This window comes from Mobula hypostoma, chromosome 1 (genome assembly GCF_963921235.1).
Source record: "Mobula hypostoma chromosome 1, sMobHyp1.1, whole genome shotgun sequence".
Classification (NCBI taxonomy): Eukaryota; Metazoa; Chordata; class Chondrichthyes; order Myliobatiformes; family Myliobatidae; genus Mobula; species Mobula hypostoma.
Window position 1 is genome coordinate 162,216,068 of NC_086097.1, and position 25,686 is coordinate 162,241,753.

At 38.1% G+C, this 25,686-nt stretch overlaps 1 protein-coding gene across 18 annotated transcripts in view; it reads left to right on the forward strand.

Moving 5' to 3' along the window:
• The window catches only part of LOC134351841 (focal adhesion kinase 1), a 522,413-nt gene that overhangs the window by 487,783 nt on the left and 8,944 nt on the right, over positions 1 to 25,686 (forward strand). For all 18 annotated transcript variants that reach the window (XM_063058747.1, XM_063058688.1, XM_063058792.1 and 15 more), the window contains 5 exons: positions 2,981 to 3,043; positions 3,799 to 3,838; positions 4,491 to 4,597; positions 21,233 to 21,388; positions 23,031 to 23,111. In XM_063058747.1, coding sequence (XP_062914817.1) covers positions 2,981 to 3,043; positions 3,799 to 3,838; positions 4,491 to 4,597; positions 21,233 to 21,388; positions 23,031 to 23,111 — 447 coding nt within the window. The remainder of the gene's footprint in view (positions 1 to 2,980; positions 3,044 to 3,798; positions 3,839 to 4,490; positions 4,598 to 21,232; positions 21,389 to 23,030; positions 23,112 to 25,686) is intronic.

The following is a 25,686-nucleotide window of genomic DNA, read 5'->3' on the forward strand; positions in this document are numbered from 1 at the left end:
GCGTTTAATGGAAGTTGCCAGAATATTTCAGTCAGAAAATACATCCTTATATTAAAAGCCCAGTGTAATGGTAATGACTGAATTTTAAGTGAATATTAACCCTGCTTTGTTGATGGACCGTATATAGATTAGATTTATTTACTGATTATGCCCACAAGAAAATGAATCTCAGGGCTGTGTATGGTAAAATATATGTACTTTGATAATAAAGTTTAGTTTGAACTTTAACTGGCTGCATATTCCCCAACTCAGAATATTGGAAATAAAGAAGCAACCAAGTTCAAATTGTTTGGAGATTAAAAGTTTATAGATGTGCTATTGAACATGTAGCTATTTTATTGTCTGTAATTCATTTAACACACTGATGCACAAAATATAGAACAGCAATGGCACTACAGACCACATAGGTTCTGTGTGATGAGTGTATTTTGGTTACTTCTCGGATTTGCAACGATTTGTAGAATTTTGCTTCATATTGCAAAAATGGGACAAGTCTTCATCTTTATGCATTAAATGAGCTTTTGTTAGCAATATGCAGGTTCAATGCATTGCCTGTTTTACTCCATCCACCAGCACTAAAGAAGTCAGAAATCTACATATAAATACAGACATGTGTAAAGATTACCCCAGAAGGAAGAACTTGTTTTTATTTAGTATTTCATAAATGAGGCAAACATCGTACATCTGTTTACATTGAGATGCCAGAAGATGCAAATAATGTGATTTGTTAAAAAGATTTTTTTGTTCTTTTGATTAACCAAGAATGTTGAAGATTTGATATTCAGAGTTCCCTAATAGTATCGGACATTCTCTAAATTCAATTAAATGTATGTCGGACATTTCCCATGGTTCTCCATGGCAATAATATCTTGACACTGTTTAATGAATGAAAAGGGATTATTATTCATTTAAAATAAAGTCAGTTTTCTTACCTTACAAAACTACTTTTCAACAGTATAAAACTTTTACTCCTACAAATCCATCTGCATATGGCTAAGCATTTCTGTTTTTGGGTCTGCCCTTGAGAGGGTATTACATAGACTCGAAAATTATAATGTAATATCATTTTCCTACAGAACTAATTATCACAAATACAAATAATATGGGAAAAATATCCTTACTTTACACAGATTAGCCCAATGTCAGAAGGAAAATATATAATTATTTTTCATTTCTCACAAAACTAGTTGTGTTCCTCCTGTTTTTGCTTCCCTTCACCACAGCTCAATCCCTTTCATTTCACCTCTTTCACCACTCCAGAACATATTGTTGCAGAACGGCTCAGCATTGGCTGGAATTGTTTAGGCATATAAAGACCAAAAGACACAGGAGCAGAATTAGGGCATTCAGCTCAGTAAGTCTGCTTTGCCATTCCATCAATGCTGATTTATTATCCCCCTTCAACCAATTCTCCTGCCGTCTCCCCATAGCCTTTGATATCCTGACTAATCAACGGCCTATCAACCTCTGTCTTAAATATATTCAATGACCTGGCCTCAACAACCATCCATGGCAATGAATTCCACAGATACACTACCCTATAGCTAAAGAAATTCCTCCTCATTTCTGTTCTAATTACTCATCCCTCTATTCTGAGGCTGTACCCTCTTGCCCTGTACTCACCCACTATAGGAAACATCCCTCCAAGTCCACTCTGTCTAGGCCTTCCAATATTCGAGAGGTTTCAATGAGATATCCCCCCCTTATTCCTTTAAATTCCAGAGAGTACAGGCCCAGGGCTGTCAAACACTCCTCATATGTTAACTCTTTCATTCTTGTAATCATTCTCATGAACCTCTTCTGGACCCTCATCCATGCCAGCAGATTCTTCCATAGATCAGGGACCCAAAACTGCACACTATTTACCAAGTGTGGTCTGACCAATGCCTTATAAAGCTTCAGATGAGAACCTCAAATCGTATCCAAGACTTGCCTCTTTCATTCAAATGAAGCACAAATATTTAATTTAGTTCCATCTCAGTGTAACCTTTAGGGATTCTCTCCCTGATCGGAACATTGAATTTCTTTCTATTGAAGAAATGGGTTGAAGCTATGGTATTGTTTTAGACTTAAGAATGCAAGTGGCTAATTGCCACACAAAATAAACTATTAATGTAAACCATTTCCAAATTACAAAGCATGCAAATATAAAATCATACACTTTCAACAAAGGAATTGGATACGGAGCCCTGGTGCTTCCTCCACCTTTCTATAAAATTCTGGCTGATCTGATTGTCATCTCAAATCTGCTGTGGAGCCTTCTTACTGTGCTTGAGTCATTCTTGAGTATAGAGTTTATATAGGCTTTGTTCATGTCAGCATTTTTTGTTTAAGGAGGGAAAAACCTTTGATCCAAATAAAGACATTTGTCACAAACCAAATATTTGAAGTATGAGTTTAAGTAATACAAATAATAAATTGCAAACACTCAAATTCCCATTGGGATGAGGCATGGAACAAATTGATTGCAGACTGTTTCAGACAACAAAAAATGATGCAAATTTATTTTGCCAATGCCCATTTCTTTCACTGTGTTTTTTATTTCAACATTTCCACAGTAATGAAGGAAAGCACCATCGTCATTTAAGTAAACAAGAGCATGAAAAATATTGAATGCATTTTATGAGTTTACTTTTAAAAGGTCTTCATGTAGTGTTTTCTAAGTTGTCATTGAATGCTGTTGCTGCATGCTAGAGCCAAGTACATGTAAGCCTTCCTCTGACAGGAAACTGGAATTAATGCATATTATTCTGATCCTGTGTATCTAATTTCTGCTGCAGAGAGTAAAAAGAGCTCTTCTGTTGCTCCTTGACAAATATTATCATAATGGAAGTTTTCAGGGCCTGTGTTGGAAAATTGGTAAAGTAACTTTTGAATTGTTTGCATTTATATTTTATTTGGTGAATTTTACTGCAACTTGCATGAGAAAGAGGCTTATCTGGATATCTTAATCACTGTATTTTTGTTCATTCTCTTACAGAAACCTGATCCAAGATCGATGAGAAATAACGTTGATCGGGATGATGGGGGTCTAATTGATCCAGTAAGTTTTTGTGACATTCTAACAATGGTGCAAGTAGACTGTCCTGTGAAAACTGTGACCTGTTTGCGTTTTTAATAGCAGAAGCTTCTTACTTAAATCTAAATTAAGAAAATGACATAAGGTTTGCTTGTATTGGCAAATATACTGAGTGATTTTAATTGGTTTCTATTGAATTTTGAATCAAAATCAAATATGTCTTGTGAAATAATAAGAAATCCCCTGTAAATTGAATTTGCCATTTACTCTATATTTACACTAGCATTTAATGCAGCAATCCAAAATGTTGATACTTTCAGAAAATCTAACTTTCAAGAAGCCTGAAAACACAAGATGGTAATCTCTATAGTGCTATAGCACATCAGGTTAATATGCCAGGAAATTGATGGGAAGTGGACCAAAGTTTCCTGAAATGGTGCCTGGAATATTCTTGGGTGGCTTCAAATGGTTCCAATTGCATCACTTTCTGGCATCCATTATTTATCTGGTTAGAGTGGGAAAGGTGAAAAGTAAACTGTTGACTTCTTTATGTTAATATATATTTGAGTGACCTAAAGGTGCAAATTAAAACAGTGAAAAGTATGAATTATTATGATGTTTATGCAATGATGAGAGTTACTTTCAATCCTGTTTTTCATGAGCTTTAATTGAAAGCCAACATATCAAGAGTTAAATTGCATTTTAAGTTTGTGGTTAATCATGTATACAGACTGGTTATGGCAAAGCCTATATTTTCATACTTTTCCCTTTTTCTTTAGACTGGTAACCAACACATCTATCAGCCTGTAGGTAAACAAGGTAAGAGCTAAAATGGACCTTTCAGTTATGCTCAGTGAATATTAAATTTTAGAAGGAAATTTTAATAACAATTTTGAATCCTACAGGATCTTGACAGGTGGAACACGGGTTGTTAATTCCCCATGCTGTGGTTGCTAAAAGTACAAATCACAATCATTGAACAAGCAGATGGCAAATAATATTATAGAGAAAATATTGAATACTTTGAATATTAGGGAATCTAAACATTGAGGTTAGTGCAGGGAAGTGGCATTGAAGTAAAAGATTAGCTCAAAGTTTTATTAAACTGAGCAGTTTCAAGAGGCTATATGGCCTCCTATAGCTTCTGTTGACATGTGAACTGAACCTGAAAATTAAGATTAAATTTGTGATCTCATTGTAATCGCCTAGAATTGGGGTGCTTGGAAGTGTTTAAATTCTTTAGAAGGCTAATGCTAATGAGACTAGGACATCACTAGAACTGTCATGATGATTGCAAGAGATGAAGGATTCAGTTCAAGGACTGGAATCTAAAATTGTGTCTGGGAAATATCCTTACTGCAGTATATGAAGTGTTTCTAATTACATATTCTTTATCACACATTTTTGCATATTTGTCAGTGTTATTATAATGTAGTAAGAGTTTTGTCCTAATTTACTATTTTTCCAATAGAGCATGCAGCACCACCAAAGAAGCCACCTCGACCTGCAGCACCTAGCCATGGAGGAAGTATCGCTAGCCTTAATAGTCCTATTGAAAGTTACAATGAAGGAGTAAAGGTTAGTATTTATTTTAAAAACATGTTTCATGCTAGTTTTGCTAGAGATGTCCACATCCTGTAAGATTAAATTTGTAAAGAAAGTTAATGATGCACCTGACAAAAATGATGTGAATTTTTTGTTGAAGACAATGGCTTGAATGAGAGTTAATTTTCTTGTAGACTACAGGAAAATCTGTATAAAAGCTTTCTTTAGTAAGGAATCAAACTAGTTGCTAGCAATTACAATTGTGTTTTTTTTCAATAAAAGCAGTAAATATCCAGATTTCACAGTGAGCTCCAGGAAGATGAAAATTGATCATCAAAGTTGTTTCTTTTGTAATTTCTCAAAATACAGTGTTTTGTCTACTTTAAATAATATGCTTTGTTACTGAGAATCTACATTTCAATTCAATTTCTTATCTTCAAAGGCACCCTTCAGGGTGGAGGATGATCTGCTCTCATTTCAGTTCTTTGGGTTCTGAGGTGGTGGAACAGGCAAATGTTGAGGCCCACAGACTTTGCCTCAGGTGGGGCAGAAAATGCTTGATGGGGCAGTGAATGGGCTTCTGTGTGCTACCAGTGAAAGGACTTGAGTTCTCAGTACTATCCCAAATGCCACAATTCTTTTTCTACCAAAAGTAAGACGTGAGTTACCACAGGTTGGCAAAGGTATACCATTGGTTATACAGATCAAATGATTACACTGTGCATTGAGCTAGAATAAGGTAAACAGTAACAATGCAGAATAAGATGTAAATGAAACTATAAAGGTGCATTCAAGGTAAAGGTTAAAGTGCAAGATCATAATGAGTTAAAGCATTAGAATTTGAATTAGTTTTAATGGTACCAGCGTACAGGTTTCCCCCACTTTCCAAATGTAGAGCGTTCTTATGAAACGGTTCGTAAGCCGAAATGGCATAAAGCGAAGAAGCAATTACCATTAATTTATATGGGAAAATTTTTGGGCATTCCCAGACCCAAAAAATAACCTACCAAATGGCACATAAAACCTAAAATAACACTAACCTATAGTAAAAGCAGGAATGATATGATAAATACACAGCTTATATAAAGTAGAAATAATGTATGTACAGTGTAGTTTCACTTCACAGAATCAGGAAGTTTGAGCCAAAATCGATTTGTCGAAAAAAATTGGCACGTACAGGCAAGTACACGTCACGCATTGGCACGTACATGCACGTCACACATGCACACGTACACGTATTCGCACATCACGCATGCGCACACATCTGCCCGCGAAAGACTTCATGGTCATGGTAGTCTTTCTCAGGATAAACACAAGTTTAAAGGGAGTGTCTTTTTTTGTAAAAGCAAAAATCCTCTTTCGGATAACGAAAACAGGTACTAATGTAGGTCTTTCGTAAAAGCAAAATGTTGTAAAGAGAATGTTCGGAAAGCGGGGTACACCTGTATGTCATAAAATTTGTTGTTTTGAGGCAGCAGTACATTGTAATACAGTATATAGTTATAAAAACTATAAATTACAATCAATATATATATAAAAAATAAATAAGTAGTGCAAAAAGAGAGGAGAAAAAATACAGAAGAACCGTTCAGGGGTTCATTTTCCATTCAGAAATCTGATAGCGGAGGGGAAAAAGTTGTTGTTGAAACATTGAGTGTACATCTTCAGACTTCTGTACCTCTGCCTTAATGGTAACAATGTTTTGATTAATGACGTATCCTGGGTGATGGTGTCCTTAATAATGGATGCCACCTTTATGTAGCATCACCTTTTGAAGATGTCCTGAAAGCTGGGGAGGTTAGTGCTTACAAATTTCTGCAGCTTTTTCTGATCCTGTGCAGATGGTGATGCAACCAGTTAAAATGCTCTTAATGGTTCATCTATGGACATTTGCGGGTATCTTTGGTGACATACCAATACTCCTCAAACTCCTTATGAAATATAGCTGCTGTTGTGCTTTCTTTGTTATTTCATCAATATGCTGAGCCCAGGATATTGTTGACACCCAGGAACTTGAAAATGCTCACCTTTTCCACTTCTGATCCCTCGAAGAAGACTGGTGTGTGTTCCCTTAATTTACCCTTCCTGAAGTCCATAATCATTTCTGGTCTTATTGATGTTCAGTGCAAGGTTTTTGGTGTGACACCACTCAACAAGCTGATCTATCTCACTCCTGTACGCCTCCTCGTCACCATCTGAAATTCTGCCAACGATAGTTGTGTCGCTAGCAAATTTATAGATGTAGTTTGAGCTGTGCCTTGCCACACAGCCGTTGGTGGAGAGAGAGTAGAGCAGTGGGCTAAGCATGCATCCTTGAGGTGAGCCAGAGTTGATTGTCAGTGAGGAGATGATGTTATTTCTGACCCGCACTGACTATGGACTCCTGGTGAGGAAGTCAAGGATCCAGTTGTAGAGGAAGGGACAGAGGCCAGCTTTAGGAGCATTTTAGTTAGAATTGATAATATGATTGTATTGAACGCTGAATTGTAGTCAATAAACAGCAGCCTGATACAAGTATAACTATTGTCCAGGTGATCCAAGGCCAAGTGAAGAGCTATGTGAGATTCTATCCACTATAGACCTATTGTGGCAAAAGGCAATTTGCAGTGGATTTAGCTTCTTGCTCAGGAAGGAGTTGATTCTAGCCAGGACCAACCTCTCAAAGCACCTCATCACAATAGATGCAAGTGCACTCGGTGATAATCATTGAGGCAGCTCACCCTAGTCTTCTGAGGCACTGGTATGATTGTCACCCTTTTGAAGCACGTGTGAACCTTCAATGCAGCAGTGAGAGATTGAAGATGTCACTGAACATACCCACTAGTTGTTTAGCACAGGTTTTCAGAGCCCTACCAGGTATACCATCAGGGCCTGACACCTTGTGAAGGTTCACCCTCTTGAAAGATAGAAACATAGAAACACAGAAAATAGGTGCAGGAGTAGGCCATTCGGCCCTTCGAGCCTGCACCGCCATTTATTATGATCATGGCTGATCATCCAACTCAGAACCCCGCCCCAGCCTTCCCTCCATACCCCCTGACCCCCGTAGCCACAAGGGCCATATCTAACTCCCTCTTAAATATAGCCAATGAACTGGCCTCAACTGTTTCCTGTGGCAGAGAGTTCCACAGATTCACCACTCTCTGTGTTAAGAAGTTTTTCCTAATCTCGGTCCTAAAAGGCTTCCCCTCTATCCTCAAACTGTGGCCCCTCGTTCTGGACTTCCCCAACATCGGGAACAATCTTCCTGCATCTAGCCTGTCCAATCCCTTTAGGATCTTATACGCTTCAGTCAGATCCCCCCTCAATCTTCTAAATTCCAACGAGTACAAGCCCAGTTCATCCAGTCTTTCTTCATATGAAAGTCCTGCCATCCCAGGAATCAATCTGGTGAACCTTCTTTGTACTCCCTCTATGGCAAAGATGTCTTTCCTCAGATTAGGGGACCAAAACTGCACACAATACTCCAGGTGTGGTCTCACCAAGGCCTTGTACAACTGCAGTAGTACCTCCCTGCTCCTGTACTCGAATCCTCTCGCTATAAATGCCGGCATACCATTCGCCTTTTTCACCGCCTGCTGTACCTGCATGCCCACTTTCAATGACTGGTGTATAATGACACCCAGGTCTCGTTGCACCTCCCCTTTTCCTAATCGGCCACCATTCAGATAATAATCTGTTTTCCTATTTTTGCCACCAAAGTGGATAACTTCACGTTTATCCACATTAAATTGCATCTGCCATGAATTTGCCCACTCACCCAACCTATCCAAGTCACCCTGCATCCTCTTAGCATCCTCCTCACTGCTAACACTGCCACCCAGCTTCGTGTCATTCGCAAACTTGGAAATGCTGCATTTAATTCCCTCATCCAAGTCATTAATATATGTTGTAAACAACTGGGGTCCCAGCACTGAGCCTTGCGGTACCCCACTAGTCACCGCCTGCCATTCCGAAAAGGTTCCGTTTATTCCCACTCTTTGCTTCCTGTCTGCTAACCAATTCTCCACCCACACCAATACCTTACCCCCAATACCGTGTGCTTTAAGTTTGCACACTAATCTCCTGTGTGGGACCTTGTCAAAAGCCTTTTAAAAATCCAAATATACCACATCCACTGGTTCTCCCCTATCCACTCTACTAGTTACATCCTCAAAAAATTCAATGAGATTTGTCAGACATGATTTTCCTTTCACAAATCCATGTTGACTTTGTCCGATGATTTCACCGCTTTCCAAATGTGCTGTTATCACATCCTTGATAACTGACTCCAGCAGTTTCCCCACTACCGACGTTAGGCTAACCGGTCTATAATTCCCCGGTTTCTCTCTCCCTCCTTTTTTAAAAAGTGGGGTTACATTAGCCACCCTCCAATCCTCAGGAACTAGTCCAGAATCTAACGAGTTTTGAAAAACTATCACTAATGCATCCACTATTTCTTGGGCTACTTCCTTAAGCACTCTAGGATGCAGACCATCTGGACCTGGGGATTTATCTGCCTTCAATCCCTTCAATTTACCTAACACCACTTCCCTACTAACATGTATTTCGCTCAGTTCCTCCATCTCACTGGACCCTCTGTCCCTTACTATTTCTGGAAGATTATTTATGTCCTCCTTAGTGAAGACAGAACCAAAGTAATTATTCAATTGGTCTGCCATGTCCTTGCTCCCCATAATCAAATCACCTGTTTCTGTCTGCAGGGGACCTACATTTGTCTTTACCAGTCTTTTCCTTTTTACATATCTATAAAAGCTTTTACAGTACATTTTTATGTTCCCTGCCAGTTTTCTCTCATAATCTTTTTTCCCCTTCCTAATTAAGCCCTTTGTCCTCCTCTGCTGAACTCTGAATTTCTCCCAGTTCTCAGGTGAGCCACTTTCTCTGGCTAATTTGTATGCTACTTCTTTGGAATTGATACTATCCCTAATTTCTCTTGTCAGCCACGGGTGCACTACCTTCCTTGATTTATTCTTTTGCCAAACTGGGATGAACAATTGTTGTAGTTCATCCATGCAACCTTTAAATGCTTGCCATTGCATATCCACCGTCAATCCTTTAAGTGTCATTTGCCAGTCTATCTTAGCTAATTCACGTCTCATACCTTCAAAGTTACCCCTCTTTAAGTTCAGAACCTTTGTTTCTGAATTAACTATGTCACTCTCCATCTTAATGAAGAATTCCACCATATTATGGTCACTCTTACCCAAGGGACCTCTCACGACAAGATCGCTAATTAACCCTTCCTCATTGCTCAAAACCCAGTCCAGAATAGCCTGCTCTCTAGTTGGTTCCTCGACATGTTGGTTCAAAAAACCATCCCGCATACATTCCAAGAAATCCTCTTCCTCAGCACCTTTACCAATTTGGTTCACCCAATCTACATGTAGATTGAAGTCACCCATTATAACTGCTGTTCCTTTATTGCACACATTTCTAATTTCCTGTTTAATACCATCTCCGACCTCACTACTACTGTTAGGTGGCCTGTACACAACTCCCACCAGCGTCTTCTGCCCCTTAGTGTTACGCAGCTCTACCCATATCGATTCCACATCTTCCCGGCTTATGTCCTTCCTTTCTATTGCGTTAATCTCTTCTTTAACCAGCAACGCCACCCCACCTCCCCTTCCTTCATGTCTATCCCTCCTGAATATTGAATATCCCTGAACGTTGAGCTCCCATCCCTGGTCACCCTGGAGCCATGTCTCTGTGATCCCAACTATATCATAATCATTAATAACAATCTGCACTTTCAATTCATCCACCTTATTACGAATGCTCCTTGCATTGACACATAAAGCCTTCAGGCGCTCTTTTACAACTCTCTTAGCCCTTATACAATTATGATGTTCTGACTTCGGCCTCCGAGACAGAGATTAGAGGGTCACTGGATACTGCAGGGATTCGCATAGGTGTAATATTATTCGCCTTTTCAACGCATGCATAAAAGTTGTTGAACATCAAAGTTGAAAGTCTATTTATTATCTTAAGTATCTACACCTATATGCAACCTAGAGATTCATCTCCTTACAGGTCGCCGCATAACGAAGAAACCCAATGGAACCCATTTTTAAAAAATACTGTCAAACACCCAATGTGAGAAGAAAAAAACAAATCATGCAAACTATAAAAGTAAGCAAATAATATTCAAAATTGAAGTTCACCAAAGTGAGTCCACGGCCACAAAGCCAGTCATCACTGCAACTGATTCAGGAACCCATCATTTGCAGGCCACAGCCTCAGTTCATTGCAGAGACGAGTAAATTTTGTGAAGCTGAACCCTTGCCTCTGGCCCCAACCCCCTGACTTTTTCAGTCTGGCTTGGCACTTAAATCGGCCAAATCTCAGATTGTTCCTTGCTGTACGACTCTGGGCTTGTTGCTTCAATACACTCTCAGGACCGGTCCCCGTTGCCTCGACTTGGCCCATACCCAACCCTTCTAATATGGCCTGGTGTTTCAATCAGTCAAACCTCAAGTCTTTCCTTGCTCTCAGCCTGCTAGCACCTTGACTCTGCCTCGCCTTGCTTTGGTTCTGCCACATCGAATCACCTCCAAGTCCACTCCGACAATGGCCAAACATTAACTCATTCCCTGCTCTTGGGCCCTGACCTCGCTACCTCAATTTAGCTCATATACGCCACACTGCAGCACTCCTGCACCTTTGAGACTCTAGTTCACACCACAAAAATGTTAGGTCGCACAAGCAGTTCAAAGCTCAGCTCCAAAAGGGAAGTTAAGTGCTATTGATTTCAGTAATTGTATCTGAGAAAAAGTGTAATTAATACACTAAAGCATCAGTACCATTCATGATGTTAGGTTTCACTTTATAGGAAGTTATGGCCTAAATTCTGCCAGAGCTGATGTGCATAGGATCCTGTCTCTAAACTCAATCAGAATTGTTTCTTTGCTCTTAAGATGGCCTTTTGCAGGTCATATCTGGACTTCTTGTATCCTTCTGAATCACCAGTCTTGAACATCACAGATCTAGCCCTTAGCAGGCTACGAGTCTCCTGGTTCATTAACTGCTCTTGACTTGGGTATATTCGGTGTGTTCTCGAAGACACACTCATCCACACTCATCATGTGAAGCCAAGAGTCCATCTTATTATACAAAATGTTTGTTCAAGAGTCTGATAAAGATTGGATAGAAGCTGTCCTTGAGCCTGGTAGTATGTGTTTTCAAGCTTTTGTATCTTCTGCGTGATGGAAGAGGAGAGAAGAGAGATTGTCTGGAGTGGGTGGGGTCTTTGATTATGCTGGCTGTTTTACAGAAGCAGCAAGTATTGACAGAATCCATGAGGAGAGGATGATTTTTCCGCCAAATGCTGTGGGCTGAACACTGGACCCATTTGGCTCTAATTAGAGCATGAATGCTGGTGGTATTGACCTGGAAGAGGCCATTGGCATTGGTTTATTGGCAGAACATCTCTGGTGCATCTTCAGCATGAGAAGTGCAGTGATGACTGATGCTCGGTAGATAATGAGCTTTATCCCAACTTCGAGGTCTTCAAACACTCTTTACATCTGATGGCAAAAGGTTATACTGGAACATTAAAAACAATGATAAGTTTGATTATTAATGGCTGAGAGGTGACTTCCAAGGTATGGAACATGGTCCAGATGTTTGAGTCTTATCATGGATCTTTCTTGTCAGAATGGAATATTCGTTGTTGACCTTTGTTTTGCAAACGTTAATGCCCATTTTCTCATCTGCTTCAATGAATAAGTCTTTGATAACTTGGAGATCAGCCCATGCACTTGAGTGCATGCAAGTGCTTACTGTGTGTTGCAGCAGATTACTGAAGTTGGCATGATCTTGTTTCTGGAATGAGGTTGTATAGGTTGAGCGGCTGTACAAACCTTGTCAATTCCTTTGGAAAGCTTATTAGACATGAGGTGGAGTTTTGGAGTGGCCCTGTGGCCCTCATGTCTGTGCTGACCATAATGCCTATCCATATTACTCCTTCCTCCTACATTAAATCAGCATCCTTCTACATGCCTTGATCATTCAAGTACCTATGAAGATGTTTCTTAAGTGTTTCCCTGTCTTCACCACTTCCTCTAGCAGCTTATACCAGATACCAATTACTCTATGTTGAAGAATTTACCCTTGGATCCCTTTTAAACTTGCTCTGTAAGGCTATCCGTTAAGCCTATGCCCTTTAGCTTTAGACATTCCAACCACGGGATATGACACTGGCTGTCTACACTATCTATGCCTCTCATAATTTTATATCCCTGTTGTTGTGTCACCCCCTCAGCTTCCTTTGTTTCAGGAAAACCTGTCCAATATATCCTGGTAATTCAAGCCCTTCAATCCAAGCACAATGCTTGTGAATCTTTTCTGGACCCTCTCAAGCTTAATCACATCTTTCCTGTATGTGATAATCAGAACTGCACACAATACATTAAGGATAGCCTAGCCAACACTTTATACAGTTGTAAAATGATAGCCCAAGTCTGATTAATAATGCCTTGGCCAGTGAATGCCAGTATGCCATTTTCCTAACTCACCATCATGTGTTTCTTTCTATGTATTTATACCTCTGGGTTCTGTTCAAAAGCATCTTTCTGGGGCACTGCTATTTACAGTATCTATCTTGCCCGTGTTTAATTTCCCAAGATACTTCACTTTTCACTAGTCCAAGTTAAATTTCATCTGCCATTTCCTATCAAAAGTTTGCTTCTTCCAATTTAGAACTTCAACTTTTTCCACTAATGTTGGGTTAGACTAGAACTAGAGGTCTTCAGTTAAGAGTGAAAGACGAGATGTTTAAGGAGAACATGATGGGTGTGAATGTGGAACGAGTTGCCACCAGAAGTGGTTGATCTGGGTTTGGTTTCAACATTTAAGAGAAATTTGGATAAGTGCATGAATGGGAGGTGGGCTATGGTCTGGGTGCAAGTCAATGGGACTAGGCAGAATAATAGTTCGGTACAGACAACATGGGCTGAAGGGCCTGTTTCTGTGCTTAATGTTCTTTGACTCTATGACTAATCTTTTCTTTTTCTTGAACCTAATAGAATTATGGTTACCGGTCCCAAATATTCCCCCACTGACATATAATCCGCTTGGCCAGCTTCAATTCCTAAGAAGAGGTTGAGTGTAGCTCCTTCTTTTGTAAGGCCATCAATGCATTATTTCAAATACATTTTAGAAGTTTTGCCCTATATGAACCCTTGGTCCTCTAGCAGTCAATGTAAGTAAGAAAATTTAAAATTACCTTATATTGCAACCCGATTGTTCATACAGTCATAAAGGTTTTTCATCTTGTGCATCAACTCAGTTTTTTACCAGCCACAGACACTGGCTAACCTGCTTAGTAAGCATTTTTGTTTTCGGTTCTGATTTCAGCATCCCACTTTTGTGCTTTAAAAATTGATTTTTTTTATATAATTCCAGTAAAAATGTACAAGGATTGAAAAGATGCAAACCTTGCCAGTATTGAAAGACGACTATTGCTCTATCTTAAAAAAGTTGAATAAATTATTAAATAAAAATAATTTATGCAGTCTCTCAAAAGGAAGATGTGGAGTATTACTTCCAACTTAAATGTCAGAAACCATAATCCATATGTCATTAATGTGTCTTTGTAGAGTAACTTTGAAGTTGTTTTCTTTTCTCTTAGCTGTTCTATAAGGAAGGACTTATTAATGTTAACATACATATGTTGTTTTAAACAAGCTTGTTCATTTGTACAGTACATATCTTTTTTCCACACTTTATTGTATCTTTAAGTTTTATCTTTCAGTTTGCATTATTGGCTGAAACTTTTTTTTTTAATTATTGTTGTTGGCAAGTCAAACATTTTCCTGCTTTGCTGTTTGTTTTGCCAAGCTGTTTAATTTTGTAATTTGTTGGCTGTGTGATTTAATTTGCATGATTTTAAAGAATCTTTTCAGTTCAATTGAAATCTTTTGAAAATGAAATTATGTGCACAGCTTTAAAATTGCGCTCTAACAAGATTGATGCATGAAATTTTTAGAATGCATTTTCTTCACAGCTTTTAACATAGTTTGGTTAACTGCACATTGCGTTATTTGTTTGCTTGCTGAATTTTTAATAATTGTTTTCCTTTTTTTCCCTTATTGGTAAATTTCTTTAACCTTCCTTCACATTGTGTTCACCAATAGCCGTGGAGGGTAAGCAAATAATATGTGCATTTTTTCTTTTATTTTAATCTAACTTTTGAATATTATGTCTGTTCATATAAGGTGATTTGAAAAGGGTTGTATAATTCCAATGTGTTTATATTATGCCAATTACAATATTTAAGTAAGTTTATTATATAGTAGTGCCCTTTACATAAAATCCTAGGCATGAATAAATAAGATTTATTTAAGAGTGGTTCATTGTATTATGCTGGTCGTTTCATGCATGCTATTTCCTTTGGCTCTTTGAAAGAACACTCCAATTGATCACATTGCCAATCTGTTCCCCAAGCCCTAAAAAACGCCACATTGAAGTGTAAATCCAATTCTCTTCCGAAAATTATCTCAAAATGCTTCCATCATCTTTTCAGATAATGCATTCCCAATAGTTAGATCACAAGTTGAGAAATACTTGATTCAGTAATAATGCATTATGAGGTCCAGTGAATTAATTTTTAATAACTGCTACAACATTTGAGAATTTTTAAATGTTTATAAAATTTGAAATCCAGTCATATTTGAAGACAAAATGACACAAAAATTAATAGGTAACATCTTAATAGGATTGTGCAACAAATACAAAATGCTGGAAGAACTCAGCAGCTCAGGCAACATCAATGGAAATGGATCAACAATCAATGTTTTGGGTTGAGACCCTTCTTCAGGACTGGAAAGGAAGGGGGAAGATGCTAGAATAAGAGAATGGAGGAAGTGAAGGAGGATGGCTAGAAGGTAAAAATGAAACCAGGGGGGTGGGAGAAGGGGGGATGAAGTAAGAAGCTCACTGGTGATAATTAAAAAAGACAAAGGGCTGAAGAAGAAGGAATCTGATTGGAGAGGTGAGTTGACAATGAGAGAAAGGGAATGAAGAGGGCCACCAGGGGGAGGTGATAAGTAGATGACAAGAAGTAGTAAGAGGCCAGAATGGGGAAATGAAGAAGTTGGGGGGGGGGGCGGGAGTAATGGAAGTTACTCATGCTATCAGGTTGGAGGCTACTGGAAGGGGGAATATATCTTCCCCCTTCCTTTCCAGTCTTGATGACTGGTCTTGGCCTGAAACATTGACTGTTGATTGATTTCCATAGATACTGTCTGCCCTGCTCAGTTCCTCAAGTATATTGTGTGTGTTATTCTGGATTTCCAGCATCTGCAGGATCTCTTGTGTTTATTAATAGGATTGTGATCTCTGAGATTCTGAAATGTAGCAAAATTAGTGATTATTACTTGTCGTGATGTAGGCAGAAAAATAATTTCAAAAATGCTGATGCAACAGTAGATGATTGTCACACTATAATCTGCCTAGCTAAATTTTACCTAGTGTCCAGTGCACATGGAGAAACTTCTACCCTTATTCAAATTGGGATCTGATAATTCAATCTATACAGCAGATAAGCTGGTCACATAAACTCTGTAAGTCTCATAGCTTAATTGATAAACCATGGAGAGAAAAAGGAACAATCCCAGAGAAAATGTGTTCTTTTGTACCACCAGCAAAGACAAGATTCTTTATTTGAGTCTATTGTGCAAAACCAAGTTATGCATTAATTCACTGTGTATTCATACTGAGTGTTTCAAATTTAAAAGTTCAAGAGAAAACATTTTGAATTAAAACATTCCTGAGATGATTAGCAACTTCCACTTCTCCTTAGCTTTGCTTATGCCCTTTTCTCATCAGATATTGGATGTGGAACTATCACTGTTTCTATATAAAAAGTTTCCATCAACTGAAAATCATCACTTAAAAATGACCAATGTTTGTGTTGAAGTCTGGCATTCTGACTTTTTTCCCTCCATCTCATCCATAAACTGAAAAGATGCACTACTTCTTCTGAAGACGTAAGTTTGGTTGAATTACTGCAAGAGGAAAACCAAGCAACTTTCACATCTATTTAATCTCTTTTTCCAGAACTTATGTCACAATAAACTAGTTAAAGCAAAAAAGTACAATGCACCCCAAAATGATAATTATCACAAGAATTGCTCAATTACCTTCCTTCCTTCAAGCTGTGGGTTTCACAGTAAATGTATTAGGAATATTCATTTGACTAAAAGTGACCATTTTCTGTTCAGCGCATTGTCATCTCAGGGATTTTCTTCAGACAGACTTGAAATGAATAAATATCTAAGCCAGCAGATGACTGTGATCACATAACATGAATGCTGACTATAATCTCAAGCTGGCAATTCATAAGAAATTCCCTAATTCTCCACCCCTGCTTTTTTTAAAAAAAAATCTTTCATGCTAGGAACCTTGTAACTGGTGAAGGGGCTGTGAAACGTCAACTGCTTATTGCCCTCCACAGACCTGCCTGACTGCTGAGAGTTTCTCCAGCATTGTGTGTGTGTGTGTGTGTGTTGCTCAAGATTTCCAGCATCTGCAGAATCTCTTGTGTTTATGAATGTTTATTAGCACATGATTTCAGCAACTACGCATTTTTTCCAAGAAATACAAATACTAAAATATAACACAGGCAAAATGCTGGAGGAACTCAGCAGGTTAGGCAGCATCAATGGAGAGGAATAAACAGTCAATGTTTCGGGTTGAGACTGTTCATCAGGACTGGAAAAGATGGGGTGGGGGAATGGAAGAGCCAGAATAAGAAGGTAGGGAGAGGGGAAGGAGTACAAGCTGGCAGGTGATGGGTGAAGCCAGGTGAGGAGGAAGGTGGATGAAAAAAGCTGTGAGGCTATAGGTGGAAGAGGTATGCCATTTTCAATTCTCAGATATTCAAGCATTATATATTTCCTTATTTTGATGGCACAATATTTTGATTAATTTTTACATAAGTTGTTCAGGTTTCAAACCAAAAGGGGAAGTCCAGAAGTATTCTGATGCCACTGTATAAACATGTTTCTGATGCAGCAAGAAAGTTCATTTCAAAGTGATCATCTTTAGATTCTGTAGTCCATATTACACTCCAAAATGGAATTACAATTGATGAATAAATGAACATTTTATACATGAGGAAAAATATGGACATTGAGTGTTAATGTAAATTTTGTAGCCTGGGGAAAAATACACATGCAGTACAACAAATATTTTTTTGGGTCTTAAATTTAGTTATCTGTTTTTGATATTTTATTGCAGAAAGAGGGTATCAAAATAAAAAGAACAGTTCCTGCCATTACAATCTCAGTTTAACTTCAGACCACACCCTTGTTACATATGCAGTATGAAAATAACTAGAACAAAATATACAAAACCAGTATGATAGTGGCAATTCTAAAAAAAACAATACAAGCAATATTAGAATCCCACCAACCCTGTACCTTATACACAACATGGAAAATATGAATAAATATATCTCATCTCAACTAAGAGATACAGTATACTCACATTTGGCACACATGTGCTTAACTTCTGAACACTTATAGGCTAGACCTTGAAATGAGTTCTCCTCGCTCATGCTGTGTGAACAGAGATTAACACGTTCACATTACTCTGTTACATTCACATTTGGTCATGAAACAATAAAGAAAGACAAAGAAACTTTACAATATACTGCCTTGTAGTTGAATTACTAGAAAGTCTACCCTAGTAGGCCAATGAAGGAACTTCGCAATCACGCTATCCAGCACTAAGCAATTTACTTGTGAAAATCTAAAGCATCCACATATAAAACACATCAAGTTACAATATTCTAGATTTACAAACAAGTAAAAATGAATTTACATGGATATTATCAATTATTGTTCACCTTTCCTCACCAAACCTGGGAAAAGCATTCGAACGTCGACCTTTATAGAACATGGAAACTCTTCATTCTACTCCTCCCATACAAAATGACATCATCATTTTCTCTTAAAGACACAGGAAGCTGTTTTAGCATTACCAAGGTGAATGCTTACATGCACTTTAACAATACAAAATGATATTCAACCGTCACCTGATTACATAAATATAGATCAATTTGGCTCTGATTTTACAGAAAAAAAGTTTCTCCCTTTTCTAGTCACCTTCATTTTATAATTAACCAATTATTTGTTATGTATGTAACAGCACGTGTAATTGCTTGAATGTGGTTGTAATCACTTCTATATTTGCATTTTATAAATTGAAGGTAACCCACCTTTATTACTGTTTTTGTGAATTTGTTATGATGAATTGTTGGCAGAATCTTTAATTAGTATGCAATTCAGTAGGCTCCTGAATGAATGTTTTCCTGAAGCTTTTGTTTCTGTTCCACTGCAGAACTTTGGATGTTTGATTTGGAAATTTCCTAACATCCAATTAATTTGTTCCATTTTAACCACTGTTTCTTATGCTGGAGTCTTGTCATTGTTATTTGATTAATTGACAACTAAAATAATGGCACACTGAAATAATGTGTTTGTTTTTTGCCCGAGTTGTGGTAATTTTGTTGTTGTATTCAGTTTAAATGTTTTGTTTAATTGTTTCTACATTTTGTCTTGTTGATTGCATATTAAATTAACCAAACAAAACTAAATGTTTCTTTTCACATGCCTGTTTTGTATGTGTCTGCATGAAGTTATCAAACAAATCTTTCTTCAGAGTTCTGCATGTGTCCAGTAAAAATAGTACAGATCATCATGGATTTAACTGATGTTACTAGACGGTTACAGCTATGAATGGCATAGTGCTTTCCAGTTTTACTAGTTGTATGTATTCATTATGGCAATAACTGCCAATGATTGGAGTTAGCAAGTACAAAACTTGCAGAGAATAAGACAATTGACTCTGCTTAATTTAAAAAGTGATACTGCAGGAACATGATTCCAAGACTAAACCAGTTACATCCTCTATTGTGCATACAAAAATAAATTTTAAAACATCTTTAAATGGTTGGAACCAGGGCTGGCAAACCTTTTTGAGAGCATGTACCCAAATTGGCAATTATCTCAAAGATTCTCACGTACCATTGTAATTTTGAGCAGAGATCATCATTGATTAATGAATTAGTAATAATAGTCATGGACTTTTCTAAGGAAAAAGGCAGAGTCCTGTTGCTTCTTTATGTATATTCATTATTTTACTGTAAATGGAAGTATAATGGAGACAGATTGAAATAAGTGAAACATTTAGAAAGCTTGTTGAAAACTATTAATATTAATCTTTTAAAAAGACAGTTGAAAAATATATATTCATGGAGGCACTAAACTACATACAGTATTTTCCATTATTATCACCAAATATCCAGTTTTCACTCACGAATAACAGAAGATAAAATATAAACAGAATGAAGCCAATGCCAACTGGCCCAATTATTTACTATCAAAGTACTGATGTATACACCAAGTCTGAGAGGATTTCAAAACATAGCATCCAGTGACACATATTCTTGCAACTGTCTAGTTCACATCAAGCCAGCCTGAGACTTTTTCTGTGAAAACATCTCACTGCATTTAGGTCGTAAGTAACCATTCACTGTTTCATTTGGTAGTTTAGGTCATCATTATGTATCTTTTTGTTATGGCTAGGGTTTAAAGAATCAAGGGACAGCACTGCATGTTGCATACCAACACAATTTTTTGACATGCTAGTTTAGGTATGCATGCCATAGGTTCGCCACCCCTGGTTTGAACTTTCATCATCATTCTGAATTTATTTATGCCCTTGTTAAGCCTTCTTGTAATGGACGATATCATAATTGACACCACTGGTAAACAATTAATTTCTGAACTATAAATAGTTCTAACCTTGGCAGACACTTCAAAATGTACTTGAGGGAGAGAAATGCTGGGATGGGTTTTCTTTTGTTCTTTTGGCTTAACTTAACAAATGCTCTAAAGTTCCTTAATTCCAATTTTATTTTAAGCTGATTGAAGAAGTATTTAAACTAATTTAACTCTACAGATTTTAAAAATACATCATGTAATTTTTAAAAAGTTTTGATTTGATTTAGGGAAAAAGGGTTAAAAGCAATGTTTCAATTTAGCAATGCAGTTTCTGTTCTAATGATAAAAGATAAATGGAATCTGATTTAATTTTATTTAACTTACTGTACATGCTTAATCAGAAAGTACAATTGGGTATATTTGGTGTTAATTTCAATTTCTTTAAATCTAATTACCACATGCTTTGAAAGAACATGCTATTTCTCAAATGAATGAATATTTTGAGAATAATAGATTCTTTAGATCAATTGTATCTCATTGAGAGGATATGGAGTTCTCGGACATGAACAAAACCAGTGTGTGGTTAATTAAGTACATAGTTAAATTACAGCCTTTAAATTGCAACACTATTATTTTAAATATATCCCATTGTGGGTTTCCTTTCTGCGGTTGATGTTTGTATGTTGTAGTTTGCGTATACATCATTCAGCCCGAGTAGTAATGTGTAAAAATATCACATTGGGCACTAAACAGTATGGTATTATTGAGAAATAAAGTGCAGCTAACCGCTGCCAAATATTTGGTTCAGTATATACTGTGAGATTGTTGTGACTTGTGTCTCCAAAATGAAATTGCTGGCAGTCATTGATATTCCTTTCATAATGAGAAAAATCAAGGATAGCACAATACTAACCAGCAAATTCTTGCAATCCAGATTCAGCCACAAGAAATAAGTCCTCCACCTACAGCTAACTTGGATCGTTCCAATGACAAAGTATATGAAAATGTGACTGGATTGGTGAAGGCAGTAATAGAAATGTCCAGTAAAATCCAACCAGCACCTCCAGAGGAATACATACCAATGGTGAAGGTGAGTAATGTCTATAAATGGATACTTCTGGACTTGTGAGCCTGATTAATTCATAATCTTTGGGAAAAAGTACTAATATGAATGATTGCAGACATCCCACCCTGCAAAAACTCATTTCAGGGAGGTAGCACCATCAATTTGCGGGAGACTTCCGGGAGAGGTGGGATGTCTGCAACAGAGTAGCTCCTTAGCAGCTGGCCAGCTAGTTTAAATAACATTAGCTGTGCTAATAACGAATGACACCTGTTAAACTCACCTCAACATGTCTTTTACAGTCTTACCCCACCATGCGCAATAGAAAAGTCACTGTTGCAAACTGTGCAGCGAGCAACACCGTCATTATTTTGACCCCTATTAGGCAGGGGTACACTTTAGTGTAGTCTGGAGTGACGTACGTTTTATATTTTTTTGGAACACTCTGCCATGGTGCGCGCGCGCTCGTGCCCTCTCTCTCTCTCTCTCTCTCTCTCTCTCTCTATCTCGTGGTTGCTCACGCGCTCTCAAGCGCTCTCGCTTGCTTTTTCGCTCGCTCTCTCTCTCTCTCTCTCGCTCGCGCACTCTTTCTTGTCACTCTCGCTCGCTCTCAAAAGTTGATTTCCGTATTATTGTATATAAATTGTGGGCATCAGGGAGCCACTATTAATATGCAGGAGACTCCCAGAAGTTCTGGGAGAGGTGGGATGTCTGTGATTGATTGGTAAGAAGAATATACCATGGGCCTTTCACCCCTGGAGCTAAATTAAAGAAAGACTGATGTTTGAAACTCACCTATAACTGTTGGTGTTAGGGTTCAAGATAAAATGGTTTCACCAACTTCCAATCATGGATAAAACTACTTCTAATGTTATAAAACACACAGTCCCACTCAGAAGGAAATGAAAAATATTACACACTTGTATATTTTTAAAATAACAAGTAAAAGATTGTCTACATTGCTCTGAGAATTAAGTACTTTGTAAGACTATATTTCAGAGGTTTGAAGCACTGAAAGCAAACAATGAGCTGAGGACTGTTACCACGCATCTTATTCATTGCAATAGTCCCTGCCAAATGTACTACTTACAGACTTTTGCTGGTACAGCCTTTCTGGGTCATAGTTGAAGGAAGATCATAAATCCAAGTAACAGGTATTTTCCAGATGACAATATTTCTTTGCAAGAAGCTCAGAAGGAAAATCAGCTCCCTAATCTTGAGACTTTGCATGTTAAACTGAATTTTGAGATGCAGAGGCATTAGTATTAATATTATACTCATGATGTAACTTGTCTTTTTCATTTCTGTAAATCAAAGAACTTTTTCTTTTTGTGATCTTGTAACTTTTATGATGCTTCCCACAATAATGGGGTAAGTTATATTAACTCATTGGTAAATCTTAATTCTGTTCTAAAGATGAGATGAAGAGTAACCCAGTAAGTATAAAAATAATGTGATACATTTTATAACTCACCCCATCAAAGAACAATTCTAATGAGTACTTGAATGAAATGTTTTAGAGTGTAACAAATTAATCGTTTAAATACTCAGTAAAATATTTCAAATAGTATCATTCAGTTTCATTAAATTTGAACAATGAAGCAAATTGTATAGAAGATTGATGAGTACATTATAAACTGTGCTTTGATTCTGGTTAATGTATTCTCAGGAGGTTGGTTTGGCATTAAGGACATTGTTGGCGACTGTAGATGAAACTATTTCGTCACTCCCAGCAAGCACCCACAGAGAGGTGAGCCAATAAAAAATCATAACCTTACTTGATTAATTAATACCTATTTACAAAGTTACTCCTTAATTTAGTCTGAGTCAAACTATATGTGAGTTTAGGTGATACATTTGAATTCACTTTTATCAGCTTCATTCATTGTAAGTTCTTGCGCCCGTTCACAACAGAAACTGCTGCTTTAAATACATGCCCTACTGCCTAACATATTGAATGGAAACAATGCAGTTCCAGTACCAGAGGGTAAGCTTAATTATGATCACCACAATTAGGGGCAGTTGAATTTATAATGAAGATTAAAAATCAGGACAAAATGTATGTTGACTAAATTAGAGGGGCTATGTGTGAGCAAATCTTGTTTCAGTTAATATTGCATATAATCTTAATTATCTTCATGCAACACCCTCAGAAGTTAACTACTACAGGTTTCCCCCGCCATCCGAAGGTAGAGTGTTCCTCTGAAACGGTTCATAAGCCAGAATGTCGTAAAGTGAAGAAGCAATTACCATTTATTTATATGGGAAAATTTGTGAGTGTTCGCAGACCCAAAAAATAACCTACCAAATCATGCCAAATAACACATAAGACCTAAAATAACAGTAACATATAGTAAAAGCAGGAATGATATGATGAATACACAGCCTATATAAAGTAGAAATACTTTCCCACAATAATTGCCTGCACTGTTCTCCGTAGCGAAAATCTCGTGCAAGTGCTCTCGGCAAAAACACGGCACAAGCGCTCTCCAGTAACCTTTAAGCTATGAAACTGCCAAATCATACCAAATAACGCATAAAAATACACAGCCGATATAAAGTGGAAATAATGTATGTACAGTGTAGTATCACTTCCTGGAATTGGGAAGACAGCGTCGAGCACACTGATGATGGTGTGTTAGGCTGAGTCGTCGGAGGTTGGGGTGGTGCAGTGGCCCCCACCCTCTGGACAGCGAGCCAATACCGATCCGCGAAGCATGCAGTGGTCCAGTGGTGCCCGGGACGCACCCAACACATCTTTAAGAAAAAAGCTGAAATAAACAAGCTAATTAATTAGGTGCCGCCCAGCACGTAAATGTCGGCCCAGATCAGAGGCGACGAAATCGGCAATCGTCTCTGATCTGGGCCAACATTTACGTGCTGGGCGGCACCAAATTAATTAGCTTGTTTATTTTGGCTTTTTTTCTTAAAGCTGCGCTGGGTGCCTCCCGGCTACCGCTGCATTCTCTACAGATCGGTATCTGTCCGCGGCCCGGGGTTTGGGGTGGCGGGACACTGGGGTGTCATCTCGTCGTCTGTTTCCATGAGGGTAGGCTGGTCATCTTCTTCTATATCTGCCTGCCTCGATGTCAAAGGTCGAGGTTCGTCGTCTTCTGTGGCTGATGTGGAAGGCTTGCTTGACTGCTTAGCCTCGCGCATTTTTAGATCATACAGTTCTTTGTAAGCACTCAAACCATCCTGCAAATATGCCCTAAACTGACATACCCTTTCAAAATTAAAGTCGTACTTCATCATTGCAGCGAAAATCTCACATAGTTGCCTCATGTTCGGTTCCTGGACGACTTCACTTTCGGTCGGTTCGCTACTGCATTCGGTTTTGATTGTTATTCTTTCCTCTTGCAATTGCATCAGCTCTTCATATATCATTTCTTGGTCATGGGATGCCAAAACTTCTTCAACATCAACTTCATCAACTTCCAGAAGCCAAACTCACTTTGTCCTTGCTTCGTTCACCATGATCGAAACGCTTAATTATGTCTAGTTTTACGCTAAGTGTAACACCCTTACCAGCTCTTTCAGGCTTTTCCGATACCTTAGAACTCATCTTGCAAACAGCTGCTCACAGGTGTGTGTTTAAGCAATGCCGGTGAGAATGCAGTTCCGAATCCGGGGGAGGAGCGGCTGTTTTTTTTCCATGCGCTGCTTTTTTTCGTAACGGTGAAAACACCTTCTGTTAGCGAAAACAGGTAACTAATGTAGGTCTTTCATAACATGGAGGTTTCGTAAAGTGAACATTCGAAAAGCGGGGGACACCTGTATATAAATGACACACGAAGTGTGCTGTTGCTTGTAATAGATAGATAGATATACTTTATTGATCCCGAGGGAAATTGGGTTTCGTTACAGCTGCACCAACCAAGAATAGAGCATAAATATAGCAATACAAAAACCACAAACAATCAAACAACAATATGCAAGCAATGCCAGATGGAAATAAGTCCAGGACCAGCCTATTGGCTCAGGCTGTCTGACCCTCCACGGGAGGAGCAGCAAAGTTCGATGGCCACAGGCAGGAACAACCTCCCATGACGCTCAGTGTTGTATCTCGGTGAAATATGGCTAATGCATATGTTTAGCAAGAACATTTCCTCCTTTTCACTCGTATCATCAAAGTTACAGTTGACCTACAAAGTTCTGGAAATCGGTTTCTGAACCTCAAGCATTAACTCTGTCTTTCTCTCTCTAGAGGTGCTGCTTGGCATAAAGGATATTTGCAACATTGTAGAACATAGAATATTAAACAGTACAGTACAGGTCCTTCAGCCCACAATGTTGTGCCAATATTTTTAACTTATTGCACAATC